Raw genomic sequence first — 22,017 nt, forward strand, 5'->3', positions numbered from 1 at the left:
ATACAAGGTCGGGCCTAACCATTATGTCCAACGAAATGCGTAAGCTGCTGTTCAATCATGGTCGCGTATTTTTCCCTGGTCACGAAATTCAAGAGTAAAATCCTTTCCGGAGGTCGCACGACTATATAGAAGCGTAATCTTGGAAATAAACAACGCATTTCGCTCGAAGTTTTCTCAAACATAGGAAACAATGGTGAAAATCAAACAAATAAAGATTAAGATCTAAACAAATAAACAAAAGAAATTTACAACGCGGTGATAATTAAAAATATACAAACTAAAAAAAAAAAAATTCAAATTCGAAAAGCAACTAAAAGATATTTTAAATAAGTTTAAAAAAAGTAGTTAAATACTTAAAAATAAATTAAAATAAAGATAATAGATTGCATAATGTCAAAAATTACCGTAAGGCGACAAGAATGATTAAAAAACAGTTGTGTTCAAAATGATCTTAGGATAACCCACAGTACCTACAGCGACCTAATTGGGCCTGTATTTCTATTTTGGATAGAGCTCACTAAAAAAAGATTTGTCAAAATTTTAACTAAATTTTTAATTATAAATTGAACAAAATTTTAAATATTTTCTTCAATAACTTAGAAGCATAAGACGGCACAAAAGAAAAACAGTTTCTGCATCATTTTAGAAATAATAATGATAAAAATTCCGCTTTACTTTAATACTTGCTTAATTTTTAAAAATTTTAAAAACAATTTTAAAGTTCGACTTTTCTACTTTCTCGTATACGTACCAGCATTCGAAGTCGAGCTTTTGATAAATCTTCACGTTTAGACCTCCTTGAGTTTAAACACATTTTTTGGAAAATATCCGTCGCTCTGTGATAAGGATGACTCAAAAATTATTTGAGCTAAATGGTTGAAATTTAGTATACAGTCTGTACATCAAATTTGTAGATTTCTTTTAAATTTTGAGTAAAACTGGTCAGAGGAAATCCGTCTGTCCGAATATAAGCTAACACGATAAATACAAAACAAAGAGTACAAGAATTACACGCGTTCAGTACACGGAATTAACATCTATAGTGTCAAAGTTCATTTGTCAAAGTTTGAGCCAAATCCAACTGTGGGTTGACTGTTGCTGTTCAAGATTAATCGCCAAAAAATTCGCCAAGTTTCCTAAGATCGATTCACTTAACATGCCAAACTCACGACAAAAGTTAATATTTTGTAACTATTGCTTGCTGCTAAATTAATAAAAGTGAATTTTAAAAATAAAATATAAACAGACGAATCAAGCCGAAAACATTATATATGAAATTTCGGATTAGATTCGAAACTCATTTTTTTATTAGAAAAAAATAATAATAATAATGTCGAATATTATGCAGAGACACGTGTTTAAAGGGAGGGAACACGTTACAGATAAACTGCAGGTAAACAAATCATTGTATTTAAAATAATTATCATCATTAATAATCAAATTTCTTAAAACAAAAAATAAATCTTAATTAGCACTCAAGTGTTTTTAAACCTATTATAATTACACATTACGCAATTACTTATACGATTCAGATGTATTTACACCTGATGAATATTTTAATATCATTAATTCTTGTTTTATATATTCCAATGGAGCCATTCGAAATTACTAGAAAGTGTCTCTAATTAATTCTGAATAAAAATCATGAATTTTTGAAAAACCCTGAAAAGTCCTCTTTATGATAAAATGGCAAATAATTTATTATTATTCACATTTATTTTTAATGCGTTAAAAATAAACCTGTGGCAACGGTCTCCCCAAAACTTTCTCGCTTACTCTCTTTAATATAAGGTGTTATTCTACAGAACGCCTTGCGTGACGTTGACGTACAATAATTACGAGATATTAAACTTTGGCGAAAATATAGTATTTTTTACTGCCCTTGGCGAGTTTTTTTTGGCATTCAATCTCTGGAATACAGATAATAGCACCAGAAAATCGAATTTGTGCTTTAGAAGTTTTTCCCCGACCGATTGAAACAAAAATCTGACACAAAACTGCATTTGTAATCACAAAATCCCATACCAAATTTGATATATTTAAGTCAATGTGTTTTTGAGTTTTCGCGCTTACATGTTTCTAAAAGTGCAGACCGACAGGCGGGCAACTCATTGTTGAATTTCTCAAAATTTGTTAGGTATCTATATCGCAGCTGTTAAATCTGTGTACCATTCCAGCTCTTTACATTTTGTAGATATAATTCAAAATTATATTCAAACAGCCGAATAGACAGACTTCCCATGGATAGATTTTACTCAAAAATTGATAGAAATCTACAAATGGGGTATAAAGACCATATACCAAATTTCAACCATCTAGCGCTAAACTGTCAAACTCAAAGCGCTTCTGAGTTATCTTTGTCACAGACAGACGGAAATTTTCCATAAATGTGTTTTTCGAGCACAGGGAGGTTTAAAACGTTGAAATTCGTCAAAATATCGAGTTCGAATTTTTTTTTTTTTTTTTTTTTTTTGATGATGATTTCTATACTTTTTCTATATTACGTATACGAGAAAGTAAAAAAAATAAATAACGTTATCACTGAGACCGTTATCTTTCAAAGAATTTCACAATGTCCTTTTAAGCCTTTATCAAACAGGAATTTGAAAACACTATATAATGGACGCTTACCATATGCTAGATAGAATGTCTATTCCCTGTGTATGTGTGGAATTGAATAGCTTGATAGATTGATTTTTTCACCACAATAAAAGTTGTTTCCCAAAGTTTTATTTTGCAATTCTCAGAATAACTCTTAGTAATTAAAATATGTTAATAATTAACTTCTGAAAATATTATTGCATACAAATAAATTCTATACCGTTTCAAAATTTTATCTTTCCAATAATATCAATTTAACAATCGCGAAGACAAATAAAAAAGTGAAAAAGTACAGTACCGAAAAATTTAGAACCTGGCATTTATATTTTAATAGTAATTTAATGTTATGGGTCTAGTCTTTATGAGAAAGGTTCATACACAAAATAAACAGAATAAATGTCAGGTAATTAAAATAACACAGATTTAATGCTTGACAATTCGAAATCCCCATTGAAGTTACATATAAACTATTTACTAAAATTAAATTTAACAATATTCCCTTCGAGCCAGTTGGTCGTCAGAAGCAATAAATGTTTTCCATAAAAATCGATATTTTACAAAAATATTGAAGATATTTTTCAAAACATTGTTATGCATTTCATAAAGTTGGGTTACAATTTATTTTTTTTATAAGTGACTATCCACTTACGGCGACCAACTGTTCAGCCAGAATCTTTAAATTTAAAATAACTGGCAAAAATAAAGAACCGATCTTCCAGACGAAACTACAATACCGATTTTACCACTTTTTATTTCATATGAAAGTTAATAACACCAATATACGTCATAAATGGTCCCTTATCTTAATTCAAGAGAAATCTCCAACAATATTTCAATGCACATTGTCTGCAAGGAAAAACCTTAAGAGTTCCGCAATCACCATCACTAAATAAAATGTTTAATGCAATAATTGTACTAATTTTTATTGCATACAAAAGCTCCTGATCTTTAAATAGCTCTTGGCCCTTCAATTAAGGGCCACCTGCAACTCTCACCATTTTTGAAAAATAATGCAAAACAAAATTTAACATTCTCCAACCCCAACAAATGGACTGATTTCGCCAATTTCCGTTGCCAACTCAGCAATTTCGTCCCTTGATTGCTAAGCAATCTGAATGTTCTATCATTATTAAGCAATCATGATTTAAAATCTATTTTCTTTAGTTTTAATACGATTTATTTCGTCAAAATTAGTCGCCAGAATTATATTATCAGCATTAATATGATTGCCGAAGACAGCTAATATTGACAGGATTAATTTAGCCATATCAATGATGAATTTTAATACAATAAAAAATAAAAATACAATAAATAATTTTAATACAATAAAAAATAATAAAAGTATAATTACAACAATAAATAAAAGGAAATAAAAGCATCATCTTAAATTATACTTGCACAATACTGATATAGCACTCTGACTAATTATATTTCAAAGTGGAGAGATTGTCGAGTCAGCTATGAAAATTGGAGAAATCACTCCAATTGTTGAAACTGAGGGCTGAACCTAAATTATATTTTGCAATATGTCTTGAAATGGGGAGATAAGGTAAACGAACACTGCCGGCGCTTCTAGAGGTTATAAGTATTTATATAAAACAAAAAAAACAAAAAACAACAAAAAACGAAATTTTTATCACGGTTGTGTCTGGAGAACTTTGTCCTGGTTTTTCTTAGTAAGGAATGCATGGTAAAGTAGATATTTTCCTTTTATTTCTTTCGAAAATGAAGGGTGGTGGAGAATGGGAAACTTTTAATGATATATTTCAGGGTCAAGAAGTTTCATATATATATTGAAATCGGTTCAATGACACTGATTAGGGAACTATGTCGCGGCTTTTCCTTACAAAGTATATACAGTGAAGAAATGTTTTATTATTATTATTATTATTATTATTATTATTTCTCTCGGAAGCATAGTGGATAGCATATAAATAATAGTTCTAATTAAAACAAAGGGCCAAAAGAAATAAATCGCCGTTAAAATTCCAGAATTAAATTCAAGTATTAATAGCGAAAGAACCAGAAACGTTTCCTGATCAATGGCATCAGTAAAAGAGGAAATTATCTTGCAATTAAAATTGAGAAGAACATAAAATAGGATGTAGTAACATTTATCCATGAAGTTTCACAGTACGCGAGTCGATAATACGACAGTGACTCTAGTACTATTATAATTTTAGATTTTTAAGATTGTTTACATTTCTTATTTGTTTATATTTCCCCTTTTTTTTTTTCAATATTTTTGTTGCCTTGATAAAATGCTCAATTACTAGCGAGAGTTTAACAACAGATATGTATTCATACATCATTTATATAGCAGATATTGAAAAACAAATTTTAAAATAATAATTTAAAGAAACGATTCTTTTACTCTACAGGTTATGTCCAAATACTTGGTCTCGGAAGAGATGAGGAATATACGAACACAGACAAAGACATCATACAGGCATATAATTGACAGATTTAGACCATTCACAATCTAACTAAATCAGACCGCAATGATGACGTATTTTGACTTCGGTGAAATCGATATGCTTTTGTAACCATCCCTTCTAGCCTGTGTTCAATGACATAAATCAATGCTTTGGAGGACCGACGTCTGGCAAAATGTCATTGAGCTTTGCTTGGCTAAGGATTTATGCAGAGGACTAAGGAGTTAAGGACACTAGTCCGGCCGTCCTCGGCGAATAGATCGTATTGCCAGACGCGGCATAAAAGTCCTTGACAAAGCCAGACTGCGTAAGTAGAAATAAAACGGTTCAAGGCAAAAATAAAAAAGAAAGAAAAAAAGAAAAGAAAGAAACGCGCCCTTTCTTTAAAGTGAAAGAGAGGGCGCGATTTACGACCGGTTCGGTCCAGAAGACACCTGCGCATTTAACACACGTCACAAGAAGGTGCTTCACGTGGAATACGTTCAACAAAAATAAATAGACGTGTGACAGAATTGCCTTTTTTTTTTTTCATTCGTTTTAAAAATGACACCATTTTTTTAACCCCTTCAAACCTTTTAAGTAATAAAATTTTTATTCCATTACCGATAAGGAAGCTCTTATCACAAAGTTCGGATACGGAGAAATTTAATTGCTTTCGCAAAAACCAGTATTTCCATTAGCATTAACGATTATGTGTTTTAAATTGCTATAAAAGTATACAATGTATCTTATGATATGCGGAATTCTAAATGTATTAATATCTTTCAGCGAAGAATGTACTTTGACTATTAATGAACGAGATAATGAAGATAAATGTGTACTAAACGGTAAAAAATTTAGAAATGTTAGCAATCGTTCGTTTTTAACTAAAATTTTAAAGAAAAATTTGAATACACAGAATATTAGACGAATACGACCCTCTCATTCTCTCTCGCTCTTATAGATTGCTTGCTCTCTTTCTTTTAATATTATAAGTGTGTGTGTGTGTGTGTGTGTGTGTGTGTGTGTGTGTGTGTGTGTGTGTGTGTGTGTGTGTGTGTGTGTGTGTGTGTGTGTGTGTGTGTGTGTGTGTGTGTGTGTGTGTGTGTGTGTGTGTGTGTGTTCCCGCGTGCGTTCGTACGTGCCTGAGCGAAAATAATCTCTACAACCAGGACAGTTTCACATAGAAATATCCAATATGATCATCATTTGCAAAACATTTATCATTGTTGAAAATGTTCTCCACCTAGTAAACTGCAATTAAAAAAAATCAATAGAATATGGCTTCAATAACAATTAAACAACTTTAATTAATTAAAAAAAACTGAAATGTTAGCATTCATATTTAAACCATTTCCTATAAAAAATATTTTAAAATAGCGAGAAAAAAAATGAGTAAAGCTTAAAACGTTTTTTTTTTTTTTTTCCCTAACTGCCAAAAACAAATTAGCTGAAAAAGCTGTTGGCAAGGTATTAACCTTCTTTATCTACTACTATAAAAGAATTCAGTCAAAGAATTTTTCTCTTTCTTGCAAACGTTTTTATATGTCTTCTGTAATATTAAATTTAACATTATATAAGTGAAACGAAAGCCAGAGTAATCAGATTCTAGAGTTTCATTTTTATGAATTTTAAAATTATATGTATAAGCACGATTTTTTTTTATAAATCAAAAACTAATCCTGAAAATTATGCAAATTAGAGACAGTAATTTACTGAAATAAAATCTGGAATTCATTTAAAAAAAATCCCGCCAACATTATTACAGTAGACTTGAATATATTTTTAAGAAAATAATTCACAAACTAGAAAACAGAAGCTCTCCCAAAGGAAGACCATTTATTTTTGCCCAAAGCCTCCTGTGATTACGGCCAGAGTAGATAAATCTCTTTTATAGCACCATACGCAGAAACAGTTTCGACACCCAAAAGCTTTCCTGATAAGATGGGATCACGAGACCCGCTGGGCCCATGTGACTCGAGATCCGAATGCATCACAAGGATGGAGAGGTTTTCGAACTCTCTTAACCTTCTTTCAAAGTGTCACAAATCAAATAGCGGCGAAACACAAAGAGATACGTGCATTGTAACTGATTGAAAAGTAGTAGTTTGTTACATTCTTTGGCAAGTAATTGAAGAACACTCGGACCAGGAAGGAAATGTTTGGTTTGGTAGAAGAAAATAATAATCCTTTCATTCCTCTCGGTTATCCCTGAGATTTTAAAATCGAAAAACATGGGGAAAAAAATTTCAGAATGTTTTAATGGGGTTTTTTTTCCCCCTACTATTTTTTTTAAATAGAATTGCTACTTTAAGTGCTACAAAAATATCAATCCAAATTTTATAAAAGAGTACAGAAACAAAGGAAGTTTATTTGACATAAATAGAAAGATAACCGAAAAATATTTTTTTTCCCACAAAACACGCATGTCTTAAATCTATAACTACATACATGTCCTAAGTACAGGGTGTTTATAAAGTCCCGGACCCATTTTGATGTTTAATAACTCATAAAATAATAAAGATATAAACACACTTATGACATTTATTGATGGAATAACTCATATATTTTCCTTTTCAGGCTTGAATATTTTTACTTTTGTAAATATCGTCTGCGCGTGTGGTTAATTTCAGATAATTTCATTTTCCAGTCTAAATATCTGTACTTTTCTAAATATTGTCTGCTTATTAATTGCATTTTTCTCTCTTTTGTTTTTGTCAACTATTGCAATGTTATATTTACTTTTGATGTGTTTGTTCTAGTAGTACTTTTGTAAGTGATGTTTTATTCGAGCGGATATTAAGGAGAATGCATACACCACAAGAGAAAGCACAGATTTTATGGTGGTTCATAGAAATGAAATCGATAGTGCAAGCACAGAGAAATTTCAGAATTTACCAAAAAGATCCTCCATCCAAAAACAGCATCTTGCGGTGGAAAAAGAATTTTCTAGAAATTAGAAGTATCGAAGATAAGAAACGTTCCAGACGTCCTTGCACAAGTGATTTTGATGTTGAGCGTGTCAGAGAGACATTTTTACACAATCCTAGAATATCTGTGAGATCAGCGGCAACAGAATTGGATATGCCAATTTCGACGGTGTACAAGGTTATTAAGAAAAAATTAAGACTGCATGCATACAAAGTTCAAATTGTTCAAGTTTTGGAAAAGAACGATAGACCTAGGAGGATGGCCTTTGCAACAGATATGCTAAGGAGGATAGAAGATGCTGCTGATTTTCTGAAGAGTATAATGTTCTCCGATGAAGCATCCTTTCATGTTTCTGGCATTGTTAATCGCCATAAAGTGCGCAAATGGCTCTGTGGATGCCGACATGCTTGTCGCTACCTGGCGTGAAATTGACTATCGACTTGATATTCTCCGTGCGACGAAGGGGGCACACGTGGAAGTTCATTGACAAGGGTCATGAAACTTTTTGAGTCTATTTAACCATTTATGTTATTAATTTAAATCTATCTTTATTATTTTATGAGTTATTAAACATCAAAATGGATCCGGGACTTTATAAGCACCCTGTATTATTTCCAAAATTTATCCATCTTTAATGCAATACTGCTGAAATTTTAAAATTTTCTTGCACTTTAAATTATAAATGAAAATTTGCAAATTATAAAAAAGTCTGCCTTGTACAATAGTAATCTGTTTTTCGCATCCATTAAAGGCTCGCCACACTACGTAAGTATTATTATACTATTTAATTTTGACTAGTACCAAAATTAATCATTCATTCTGTTATCGTCTTCCTTTTTAAATTGATTTATTAATGCATTTCGATTTTGGATTCAGACAAATAATGCAGACGACTCTGGATTCAAACAATTAATGCGGACGACTTTGGATTTGGAACGTTAAACAATATTATTGATTTTAAATACATTCGCATAATTATTCGCATAATAGAAGTAGCATAATTATTATCCTTTTTTTGTCTTCGTTAGTAACTTTTCCAATTTATTCATCTATCCCCAGTTAGAAATAGAAATAAATCATAATATTTTAGAGCATTTAAATATTTCATCATTAATTAAAATTTTTTTTTGATTTTGTATCAAAAGCACGGCACGATAATACATTTGACAAGCTATACATCTCAATATTAAAAAATAATAAATAAAACAAAAAAAACTTATTAATTAGACTAATAAAATCTGTATTTTTAATTAATTCCTTTTAATATAATTACTGCACAATTTCTAAATTGTTCTAAAAAATTATTCGAATTAAATTATTCCAATTCTTGCAAAATCCTCAAGAAATGGAAGTCTAAAAAAAGTAATACTTTTAACTTATCTTTATAGAATAAAAAAGAATATACCATATTCTAAAAAAATTCTTAAATTTATCTTTTCCGAAGAAAGATTACAGAGTAAGCAAATCAGAAACTTCACTAGTCTAAATGAAACGCGAAACAAGTGCAAGCGCACTCGCTTACACAGTTTTATTTTGAGCTGATCAAAAGAGAATGACGCCAAAACCCATAACCACTATTTCGTCAAAAACGAATGAAGGTAAAAGAAGAGGGGGGGGGAGAGGAATTAACAAAATCCCACAGCTGCCATGTTTCTTTTTAAAGATTATTACTATTATTATATTTTTTTGTTAATAAGGTATAGATAAACAGGTGATTTTACAAATGTGATGTGGAAGAGGGGCATGGGTAGATGAGAAAGAAGGGAGGGGTCAAAACAGACTCAAGTCCAAAGTTTGCAAGAGATAGTAATGAAAGATAAACTGATAAAATCCTCGTGGGGTAGTTCTGTATCACATTAGTTAAATTTATCTTAAAGGAAGAAGGTTTAAATTTGTCACCGGCCTTCTCATCGACACGGAGAGGACTTTGGGTTCAATGCAATGACATTGAAATAATTACATGCCAAATCACGGGTGGTGGGAAAAAAAAAACTTTTAAATCCGTGACGTCATTCATGACAAAGCATACATACTACAGAGGCCTTTTATGAAAACATTGTTTTTCTCTGCATATCGGATTTAAAAAAAGAACTTCGAATCGACATTTGAAATCTAGCCGCTAACAATCTGAAAAATTATTTGAGAATTAAAGGAAAGTTGCATATAACAGATACATTGCAGTTTATTTAATAACTACTAGTTGATATATCAGGCATTGCTCGAGTTTAAAATACTTTCATGAACCATACTTTTAATATAAAATTATTACTCATTAATTACTTTTAAATTATTTAATATAAAATTATTATTTATTATTATACTTTTTATATAAAATATTATAATACGCAAATTTCTTTTCAAAATATATGTAATGAAGTAACAAAGAAATTTTAAAAAAAATAGTGATAGAGTAGTCCAAAGTCTAAACGTTCACAAGCAAAAGAGTATTTATAAATTTCCTTATTTCAAAATATTCCACGCTATATTTTTATAAAGAATTAATAACAACTGAAAAAAAAATTGCACAAAAATAAAACTGGTATTTTTGAAAAGTTATTTTTTTTATTTTAAGAGGGTGAAATTTTTTTTCAAAGTTTCTGTGGAAAAACGGCAAAATAATGATTAATTTCTTATTGCCTGAAATCAATGCTGCTGTCAATCATCCATTTCTTTTATTCATAAGAGCTTTTTTTTTCTCTGCCTCCAATTGAGCGACTGACTTGTGTTTTAATTTTAGGCATTGTTAAATCACTACTTTGAAACCAAAGAAAACCGGGTAAATAGATAGGTACTAAAATAAAAGATATTTTAAAAAACAGTGAATTAATTCAAAATTAATGTCAACTTTAACACATTTAAAATTTTTAAATAATAATAATAATAACTGAAAGAAATAATGTGCAGAATGAAAATTTGAATTTTAAAGACGGTATAAAAATGTTACTATAGAAATCATTTCTTCTTAAGTTATTGTGAATAAACGGAGAAATTTGCATTAATTTCAAATCAACTGAATATTTAATAAATTTGTGGACTTTGAAATATTGACAATATTATTTCTCTTGTCTTAACTGTAAAAGGGAATTTGTTGAAATTCGATCCAGTAGTTTAAGAGAACATATAGAATGTATATATATATATAACTACAAAGATTTATTTAAAGATCATATTAATGTAATAATAATGTTTCAAATAATATTTTTACTAAATTTCCAGATCAGAAGAGAGGAAAAAAAAAATCTTTTTAATTATTTTCCATCAGGGATGTTATACGAAGTTCTTCAAAAACTGTTATAACGGTAGAGTTTTATCTTGCGGTAGTCCGATGCTACCCTCCCCCCCCCCACACACACACACAATAATTCTCAATTAAACAATAGAATTCTATTCCCATTACCTAACTGGACAACCCAAATTTGTATTTAATTTTAAAAATTATTAATTCAAATTAATATGGCGTAACATTGAAATTTTTTCCTAATTTTTACTTAGCCGGCTTTGGCAGTCAGTCGGTTCGCCCATAGTAATAGTTATATTTGATTTCAAATAAACCATTTAGATATAACAATGTCCATGATTCCATTAAACTTTCTGACATCAGAGCCTTATTATTTTAATCATATTACATATGTTCTCTTCATTTTGTGCCTTAATATTTTTTTAATGGAGATCAGTCGAATGACATCATAACGCTATTAAAAACGTAAATGTGCGGTTAATCTTATCTTCTAAATTTAGCGGTATTGAAATTTCATTCTTTTCAAAATAAAACAGATATTAAACGTCAAATATTAAACAGAATCCTTCCTCCTCAGATTGCAATAATGGAAGAAATTCAAGGAATTACACATTTGATGAAATAATGATAACAGTTTGAATTTCAGGACAACAATGTAATTTACAGCTGCTAATAAGGCAAAAACATATTTTTTTTTTTAACTTGCCACAATTAAAAAAAAAATTGCTTAACTATTTTGGTATCAATAAAACAGTAACTTTTTAAATTTTGAAACTATAAGTTTCAAAAATTTTTTACTGCACGAAAATGTCATTTTCGTGCAATAATATTTTTGGAAGTTATAGCGGAAAAATGCCCTTATTCAGTTTAATTTTTAATTAATTGAAATTTCGAGAAAAATCACTCCGAGGTACACATTTATACGCTTCACGACACATAAATGCTAAATTTGGTAGCTGTAAGTCAAATAGTTTGACCTGTAGAGCGCCAACATACATCTAACTATATTAGTAGTAGGACAGATTTTAAAACAATACACATTATAAATCGTTTTCAACTAGTTAATTTAGAATTAAAAGAGCTCCAATCAAAAAAAGAAAGAAAAAAAAAGGAGCAGAATAGCAAACTGTTAAAAAAGACGCTGTTAGGCATAAAAATTAACGATACTGATTCAACTCCCCCCGCCCTCTTCCTCCTTCTTAATAGATTAATATCACTAAGATCTTGATAATATACTAGTAAATAAATAATATGTGAGCAACTATCCTTCAATTCAATTCAAAAAATGAATTTTTATATCACAAAACATTAGATTCGTCAACTCGTAAATTGAGGTTAGATTTCTAAAATAAAGTGCTGACGATCAAATAAATAACTTAAATATCTTCTCAGCTTCGTACACAATCAGGTGTATCATTCAATGTCTTCAAAAACGCTTCTCGTTTTTTGATCACGTCTAATGACAACGGACAAGGAAGCTGAAACTAAATTGATTCAAGTCTTGTGAGTTCAAATTAAATTATATTCTCGAGGGCTCGTGACGGCAATTACATCACGAGCGCACGAAACATTTTTTTTTAAATTTTTTTTTCCCTTACCGATAGCTAAAGAATTCCGGTGATGACAGTTAAGTAAAAATTTTCCATATCTATTGCTTCTTCAACTACGACAATTAGCAATAACAATGTTACAACAATGAATTTCTTTTCCCACCCTTTAATTTTGTAATTCACCCCCAGCATCATTTGTGTAAATAAAACGTCTGCCGAGTCCCTCTTAAGAACAGAATCAAAAATAATATAAATTAATATTAACACAAAGATCTTTAAATATATATATATATATATATATATATATATATATATATGATTCAGATATCAAGTACAATCTCAGTTGTAAATATAAACACCATAAAATAGAGCCTCAACTCCGAAACGTTTGTTTTAAACAATAATATTATTAACGTATTGAAAAGTATTATTTATTTTGCCTTAAGCTTTAATAACAATATTTCGCTGTCGTTTCTAAATCAAATTTGCAAATTCATAAAATTACATCAAAATAATACAAAAAAAAGAGAGATGACTGCATTATATTTCATATAAAAGTATATTTGCAAATCTTGCAAATAAAGCATTTTGAAAAGTAAATTTCTTAATTTTTTTAATTAAAGTTTATACAATGAAACCAGGGTACAAATTTAAATTTCTCTATGCACAAAACTAAACAGATCTTTCAACAGCAAATGAACGATGAAAATCCACTGTATTTTGCTGTAGCAAAATTTAGAAAATATATAAAATTTAAAAAACTGCACAGAAATATAATTGAAAAGCTACTTGTTATTATTAAAATGCCAAAAAAAAAAACAAAAAAAACGGCAGTTAAGTTAATGAGCAAAAGAGTTAAAATTTCATCATTTCTTAAAAAATTAAATTTTTAATTAAAGATATCAAAATTTTAAAACCTTTTTTTCTTAGTGAGCACCTACAACTCAAGAAATAAGTACTAACCCTATTCTGAAAGCTTTAGGTCTGGCAGTCATTTGTTAGAAGTGTATTCATTTTGTGCGTTGTACAATTTTTGCATTACATATTTTTTAGATAACAAGTAAGCAAACAAAAAAAAAAAAAAAAAAAAACTGACCATGTTAAAAAATCAATTGATTTAAAACTTCAATAAATTAATTTTTAAGTTACGCAACAAAATGGATAACTCCATACCTCCTTTTAAACTTCCACATCACACCATTAAGATGTTCATTATTCAACACGATTAAATTTACTTCAGATACTTGATAGATTTTTAGTCAAATGAGATTTTAAACTTGCAATTCTCCATTCTAAATAAAAAGACATTATTAGAAGGCCATTTTAGTTTCCTTAATCCTTACAAAAATTACCAACAAAGGATTTTCAATTTCTGCAACAAAAATCATTATACATATTTATTTATAAATAAATTGGAATGAATTGATAAATTTAGTTTTTTTCTTACTGTTGTTATTGGGAGAGGGCGATAATAATATAAGATACTTCATAATACAAAAGGTTAATATTTTTAGAAATTATAATATTTTTTATTCTTGTATTTTATTTAACTACATTTCACCCTCAAAAAGAGAAAACTTTATATAAGTAGGCTTTTTAATCCCATTATATATAATAAACTTATTTCAATAATTTAAATTTTAACTTTTAATAAAAATGGTACATATTCTTATACAAATTTACCCAAAAATTAATTTAATGCTATTTATTATGTCTATTTAATACAAGAATATCAAATGGACAAAACAGAGTGACTATCAAAGAACATCAACATCTCACAATTTATTAATTCTTGCATTACTTTGAAGATAAAATTTCACATTTTCATTTAATTCAAAATAAAACTATCATCTAAATTTACAAATAATACACGAAAATTTTTCATATTTTTAAATTCACTTGCAGATTAATGTGGATCAGTTTATGTTATATGCGATTACTCAACTCAAAATTTTTGTAAGTTTTATACTAAAATATTTAGATTGTGTAAAAAACAAAACAAAAAAACTTTCATATTTTATTGTTTGTAAATTTAAATTCCTACATTTTTTTTTTTTATTTATGAGACACTAAAATAACTACTGCTAGTGATGACTAATGTATATTCTGATATTTTACTTCATCTCGATATTTGTCATTTAAAAAAATTAAACCATAGATAAAAAAAAGCCATAAAACAACCATTAAAAAAATTTGGTTGCATAGTTGAGAAGGAAAAAGGATTTCTGTATCTTGAATTGTCAATAAAGTTTTACAGTTCTTAATACAATTATGATCCTAAACAAAATAATTTTTTAAAAAAAAGCAAATTTTACATTCCCTCAAAATATGGTTAACTTTTAAATTACATAATTTTTTTTATAATTATATAAGTAAATCATGATAAAATGCATGCTATAAAATTAGCGCCTTAAATAAAGAAAATAAATACTTAAAAGAGCTAAATAATGGCTGCTAAAATAATGATAAACAGAAGATTAATCATTATAATGTCATAAATAATCACCGAGTTAAAATCATAGAAAAAAATAGAAAAATGTCAATGCTAGAGTTTCCAATAACTTTTCTTGATATTTACAATATTCAAATTACTTTTAATCATATATTCAAAAAATATGGTGTAATTTTCTTTTATTATTGAAAGTTGTTTTCAATAAATCAATTTGAAGTTTATTGACTACATATCTGACCAAATAAAAAAATATTTCAAAAATTTAACATATTTTAAGATACAAATTAAATAAGAAATCAAGAAAAAAAAATATTTAAAGAATATAAAATAGAATTCCAACAAGGAAAAATAAAATCTAAATAATTAAAGACAGCAAATTTTCAAAATATCCTGGTACTATTTCGAATTTTAAAATGAAAAATTATATTTTTAATGATTAATATAAAAAAGAACAATAAGGGAAATATAATTATTATTATTAAAGCTTGCTTCCCGACAGAACCATGCCCTACAAACAGAAACCAAAACAATACATATGTTTTCATATTATTCAAGATAGAAATACAGGGAAATTGGAATTTTTTAATAATATAACTATGAAAAATAAATAATTTAAAATGTAAAGCAAGAAGAATTTTTTTTTTAATTATATAAAAAATCAACAATATTCAGCTTGATATTAGGCTTAACTGAAAATGTAAACATTGTGAATGTAGTATGTCCGTTCATTGATGACGTAATGCTACTACATGTTCAAGGAATCATTCAAGAAAAAAACATATAATGAAAACCTAACTATCGAAAAGACAAAACATTAAAAATTGATAAATACCTTTTTGATTCCCCACGTTGGTCTTCAGATCGAATATTTGTAGAAAACCTTTTTTGAATACTAAACAGTCGCGACAAGAAAGGCGCCATTTTCAATGTTTGTTGACGTCATGTGACAACAACAAACCAATAGAAATTCCAGAAACGTCACACATGCTTTTTCAAAAAGAAAACCGATAGTTTCCTCTGTGTGTCCCAGTTCTTAACTTTCCCACGCACAACTTAAAACTAATTTGAATTCGTCTGCTCCAACTTTCAATAATGAAACTGGTAATACATCATTCAGAAATCTTTTGTAAAAATAATTTCATTTCAAAATGGCTGAAAAAATTGAATTATATTCTTAAAAATAATGTACATTCTAAAACAAAAGTTCTATATCCAAAAATATTAATTTCAAATACAATATAATAATTGTGTTTGCTTGCTTTATTGTAACTATGCTTTATAGTAACACGAAAGACTCAAATTCAAATTGTAGTTTATGAATACTATTCTACTTTAATATTTTCGAAATTAAACAAGCTTATATTCAGTAAAATAATGAGTAGCTCTAGCATGACAACATTTCCACAGCAAAAAAGCACTGAAGCATACAAAAGCTTTCATTCATAAAATTGCCCTTATAAGAGAACGAAGGGATACCAGCAATAGACAATTCCGCCCACAGCTGTTTTCGGTTTATTAAAAGTGCTGAAGATGTTTTGAATCTCTTCACTATAACGTGGAAAGGACTTATATCAGATTATACCTTTCCACATACACACTTTTTGTTTGTTATCAAAGTTCGTAAATTCTCAGATATTGAAAGGAATTCTTTAGAATTTCGGACCTTGGACTTTTAAGCCAAACTTCTTATTTTAAAGCATTAGTAAGAATTTTCATCTGCAAATGTTGTCGTACATAGCATTTTTCATTAGAATAGGACATTTTTTAAAATCATTTTATCACTTTTTAAGCCGAATGAGACAAATTATTTTTAAAAAAATCTGTCTGAGGCAATTTCGAGCAGCATAGAAATTGATGCGCGCTATTCTTCCGTACAAAAAAATACTTTCCATAATGTATATTTTTAAATTTTATAGATACCTCAAAATTATATGCTACGTATTTAAAAAGAAACTTGTAATTAAGTTCGGCTAGAAGCAGCCATTGAAAAAACAGTTTTACAAGGAGGCGAAAAATCAAGGAAGAAGAGAATTCTTCGCATTCATCTTAAACTAGACAAATTTCTATCACTAATCTTTCGGAAATTACGTTGGGAGGAATCTGGTTATCTCAGTTTCCCAAACAAGTACTCAATGAATATGCTCTTATGTAAATCAAGCTATTTTGCAGAAATTCAGAAGTTGGTATCTAATTTTACTAAACACCATGAATTAAAACTGACTTCAATGAATTGACAAAAATAACGTTTTTGGATTATTGCTGTTCCTTCTTAAACGCAACTTATCAATAAAAAGATTCCGACAATATATAATCTGTGACGCTAGTTTTAACCAGAAGAAAATCAAAATTTCTTTTAAAATTTACAAACAATTTTTTTAAGTGCAAATAAATTGAAAAAAGAATTTTCAATTTAGATTAAAACCGATAATAACAATGCAAAAGCCTAAGAAATTTTGGAGTCCAAAAGTGATGAAATAATGTAAGGCCTTAGAATCCTTGGAAAGTGTAAATAAGGCCACAGTGGTTTGAGGTTTCAGTGTTGTAGGAACTTAAGTCTTGAAAAATTACAAGAACAGTATTCAGTTTAGTTATTCAGTCTTTTCTATTGACATTCAAGACGATTGTTGCGTCTCTGAAAGTTATATAAATATTGGCTTTGTTGCTTTAAATATATTTAATAATGTTTGTTATTTAATAATTTGTTATCTGTTGTAATGAAATATGTAGATTTTAGATGAAATTGAATCAATATTTATATGTTGTTTATGTAGTTTTTATGAAACAATGTTTCTACTCCTTCTTTACAAAATTTCAAACCAAGGATATTTGCACGGTATTTCCCCATTCAATGTTAGAGATGCATAATCCACGATTTTTTTAATAACAAATAATATTGCTATTGTTATTTTTAAATATGCGTTCCAAGTATCTGTTATTTCAATCATATTATTAATTAAAAATTATTACTTAATATTAAATATAAAATTTATTAATTGTAATTAATACTTAATTAACTAATTAAGGTAACGTGTGATTGAATTAATTTATCTGTTTCAGCTTACTTCTTAAATTTTTTTTCTCAAAACTATTTATTTAATTTATTTATTAGAGTGAACCATTTTCTGGAAACGGTGAGTTAAAAATATATGCAATTTCTTTAAAATGTTTACTTTAGTCCTATATTCTACCAATAGATGGCGCCAGCAGTAAACAGAATACATGTAATCAAAGTCAATCATGTCACGAGCAATTAAAAATGATCTGTATGGAATAGTGCATCATCAAATACGAATATCGGTCACTCCCGTAAAGTGGAGCGGTGACTTCGCACTTTCCAGTGAAGCCTCGCACTTTCCGGTGAAATCACCGCTCCGATAAATTTCAGTGATATGCAATTCAATGATACGATACGATAATTCCAATAACCGGTCCGTTCACTTTTCAATCCGATCACAGATTTCTTTCGAGAGCTTCCATTGGACAGATCGTATCGATTGTTACTTTCTATCGTGATCCAAAATATGTAATCGAAATATCACCAGTAAGATCGTATCAAGGATTTGCATCACACCCCTCTTTGAAAAGTATTGATCACTTGTATTTGTGACTTTTTGATATTGGTTACGTAATAACCACTCTTAAAATATTCGTCATCCCTATTCAATGTACGGAATTGCTTGCCATTGGGAATAATACCTCGAAAATTAATCTTTCCTTAATACTAATTTTCTAATGAAACAGTTGAGACAAAAACGAATTGCTCTCACTTCATATTTAATGGTTTCAGTATTTAATGGTTAGTGAGTATTGAAAATTAACCAGTGAAAAATCTTTATTAGTTTTACTATTGTAAAACTCCCTTAAATGTGTGGAATTCCATTCTGCTCTACCTACGATGCAGAAGATTTTCTTTCCATTTCCAAATTTACGTCGATATTTATAAAATAAATATCGACGAAATGTGCTAAACATGACAATTTTTGCCTTTAACAGCATGCACAGTTCAAGTTTTAAAAATATGAATTTTAATAAGAAAGATAACTTTCCTTATTATGTATATTAACTACGAACAATAGTAAAAAGAAGTGAAACTGGCTAGACTAATGTAGGATTTCATTCAGAATTATGAATTTACCATATAGGACTATTTTCATGGACATTTATTTAAATTATAAAGTTGATTAAATGAAAATTTGATTGAAACGATGTAAAGTGTTCAACACCGAAGCTATCAAAATAGAACTGGTCTGTTATATTACTTTAAAAAAAATATTTGTCCGATATTTGTCTTTTAGCTAATACTGGTGTGCATACAGCTTAACAATTTTTCGTTTAATCAAGTACAATAAGCATGAACTACTGTTTTCAGCTGCAGTTCCCCTTGATGGCATCTCAAATTTTAGAGGAAAGTTCTAGAAACATAAACAATTATTCAAAAATCCTAATACCGGTCATGCTACTGTGCCTTCCATCCTAATAATTAAAATAATGTAGCATTAAATAGAGATTCCCTATCTGTTCTAAGCCATTGAAATTCCGTTCAATCGGTCAAGAATGGATCAAGGACACAGTATCATGGTCCTCGGTTTCGAGATCTGGTTCCACATCAGCATCAGCATATATGTGAGGCTGGTGCATATTTCATCTGACGCCACGGGGCATGCATTATGACGCTGGTTTGGTTCGGAATATTAAAGAAAATATACCGACTCATCCCCACCAGCTGACCATGGCTCAAATTTACGAGATCTGTCTTAAAATAATTTTCGTCTTGCTTCAACAGAACACGTTAATTTATAATTAATGATATGTCTGGCCTTTTTGCAGCGAGTTGGATTACACACCTATAACAGCAAGCCTAAAGAAGCTATCAAAAAAGATCTTTTGTCTTTTTATTAGTATTCAGCGGGCGTAGACGATCGAAACAAACGTTAGTGCTGATGACAGCAATTTTTATTATTTTTTTTCTTAGATGTACTCTTAATTTCCGAATATAGAAAGGTGATGTACTTCAGACCCCTCAGTTCATATATCATATTATTCGAGCATTAGAGTTGCAAATGTAAATAACTTTTGCCATTGTTATCTTTTACGCCATGCATTCTTAGTTTGACCATAATAATTAAACCAATAGCCAAATTACAGCTAATTCACTAATTAATATTTCAGATCTCGAGTTGCCAATCGAAATCAGAAGCAAAACAACATTAGTGCATCTGAATATATTACATCTATAATAGCGCATTGCTTTCAATATTTCAGGAGGAATAGAAATTCCATGTAATCAAATAGTGCCAAACCATCTTGTTCTAAGTTTTTTTGAACAAATCAAAAATACATTTTCGGCATATATGTTTTGACCTTAGTTTCTATGAAAATAGTAAGCGCATGACAGAAAAACAAAAGTAGGCGTTATGTAAAAATTTATAAAATTGCTATTACAGAGTAAGTTACCATTTCGAAATCAAAGAAGGATTATTACAGACAAATCTTACAATTTTGAATCCTGTTTAGTTGATAAAACGATACTGAAACCAGCAACCTCATCTTCATAAACTAGGATAGTCGATAAGAATCTAAATATGATAATCGAATAGAATTAGACATGCACATACGAACGAAATGCACAAATTAACTCAAATTTTAACTAGAAAAATAAATTTTTGCTCCGTACTTATTATACTTTAGAAGATTTGTATAGCATATACGTCTAACATTTTCTAAGAAAAATATTCTTTGATGTCAAAAAAGAAAAGAAAAATGCCGAAAAACTTAATATTTTAGGAGGAAGAGTTTTTTAAAAAATATTTGCATCTATAATTCTATAATGGTCATATTATTTTCAAAGGTTTCAATCGAAAAGTTGGAAGACAAAGGTAGATTCCTTTTGTGTTACTCGTATATAAGAACTCTCTGTGAAATCGAATCTCAAACTTGCATGCCATTATCTCGAAATCGAGATTTTACTACTAAATTATCATTAAGTTTAAAAAAAAAAAAAAAGCGCATACTGCAATGCTTTTAACTAAGAAAGTTATCGACTTATAAGGACATGTATATATATAACTTTTGATACAAAAGTTGTTCATTATGAAAAGGCAATTGTTCAGATAATTTGAATAATCTTTCAATTATCAGTAGTTATAAGGAAATGCAAATTTCAGCCTTCCACCATTTCCTTCCCTTTGAATGACCTATTTATGAACTCATTTGAGACTTATCTTTCATACCACATATCTATCGTCGTTTTAAATACAATTTAAATTACTCTCTTTATTTGCATGAACAAAGCGTTATCTGCATGCATAGATATACTTATAAACTTTTGAAGGAGTGGTTTGGGCTTCTAAGGAACATGATCAGATAAAGACAAATTTTTTCAGAAGTTGTGTCATGAGAACCCCTGAATAGACAGAACTTCATATATGGAATATATTTTTTAACAAATTCAATTGTTTCTATTTTAAAATCACACTTACTGTTTTTTTTTTTTTTCAAAAGTGTCATTTATTGGTAAGCAATAATTCGTAAATATTTTTTTTTTCAACAGCAACTTTATTTTGTGAAAGATAAGTTATGACAAGTTCGAGAATAAGGCAGGACTGCCAAGAATCAGCCTAGTAATTCATCACATTCTTAAATTAGTCTATTTGCACACATATGGTCAGATAATAATAATAAAAAAAATGATTGTTAAATTTGGGGAGGGGGAAAAAATCAAGATCAAAATTTGTGAACATAACACATTTTGTGTATGAGACAGTAAATATGGCAAATGCAGTAATTACCAATTTTAATAATTATTGAAATTTAGAAATAAGTTCATATTTT

The 22,017-nt window shown here is 28.9% G+C and overlaps 1 protein-coding gene across 1 annotated transcript in view; it reads right to left on the reverse strand.

The window, feature by feature from the left end:
* LOC129963623 (folliculin-interacting protein 1-like) overlaps positions 1-16,200 on the reverse strand; it is a 94,767-nt gene extending 78,567 nt beyond the window's left edge. The window contains exon 1 of the mRNA XM_056078116.1: positions 16,019-16,200. Coding sequence (XP_055934091.1) covers positions 16,019-16,107 — 89 coding nt within the window. The 5' untranslated portion in view covers positions 16,108-16,200. The remainder of the gene's footprint in view (positions 1-16,018) is intronic.
* Positions 16,201-22,017: the final 5,817 nt, after the last annotated feature.

This window comes from Argiope bruennichi, chromosome 1 (genome assembly GCF_947563725.1).
Source record: "Argiope bruennichi chromosome 1, qqArgBrue1.1, whole genome shotgun sequence".
NCBI classification, from domain to species: Eukaryota; Metazoa; Arthropoda; class Arachnida; order Araneae; family Araneidae; genus Argiope; species Argiope bruennichi.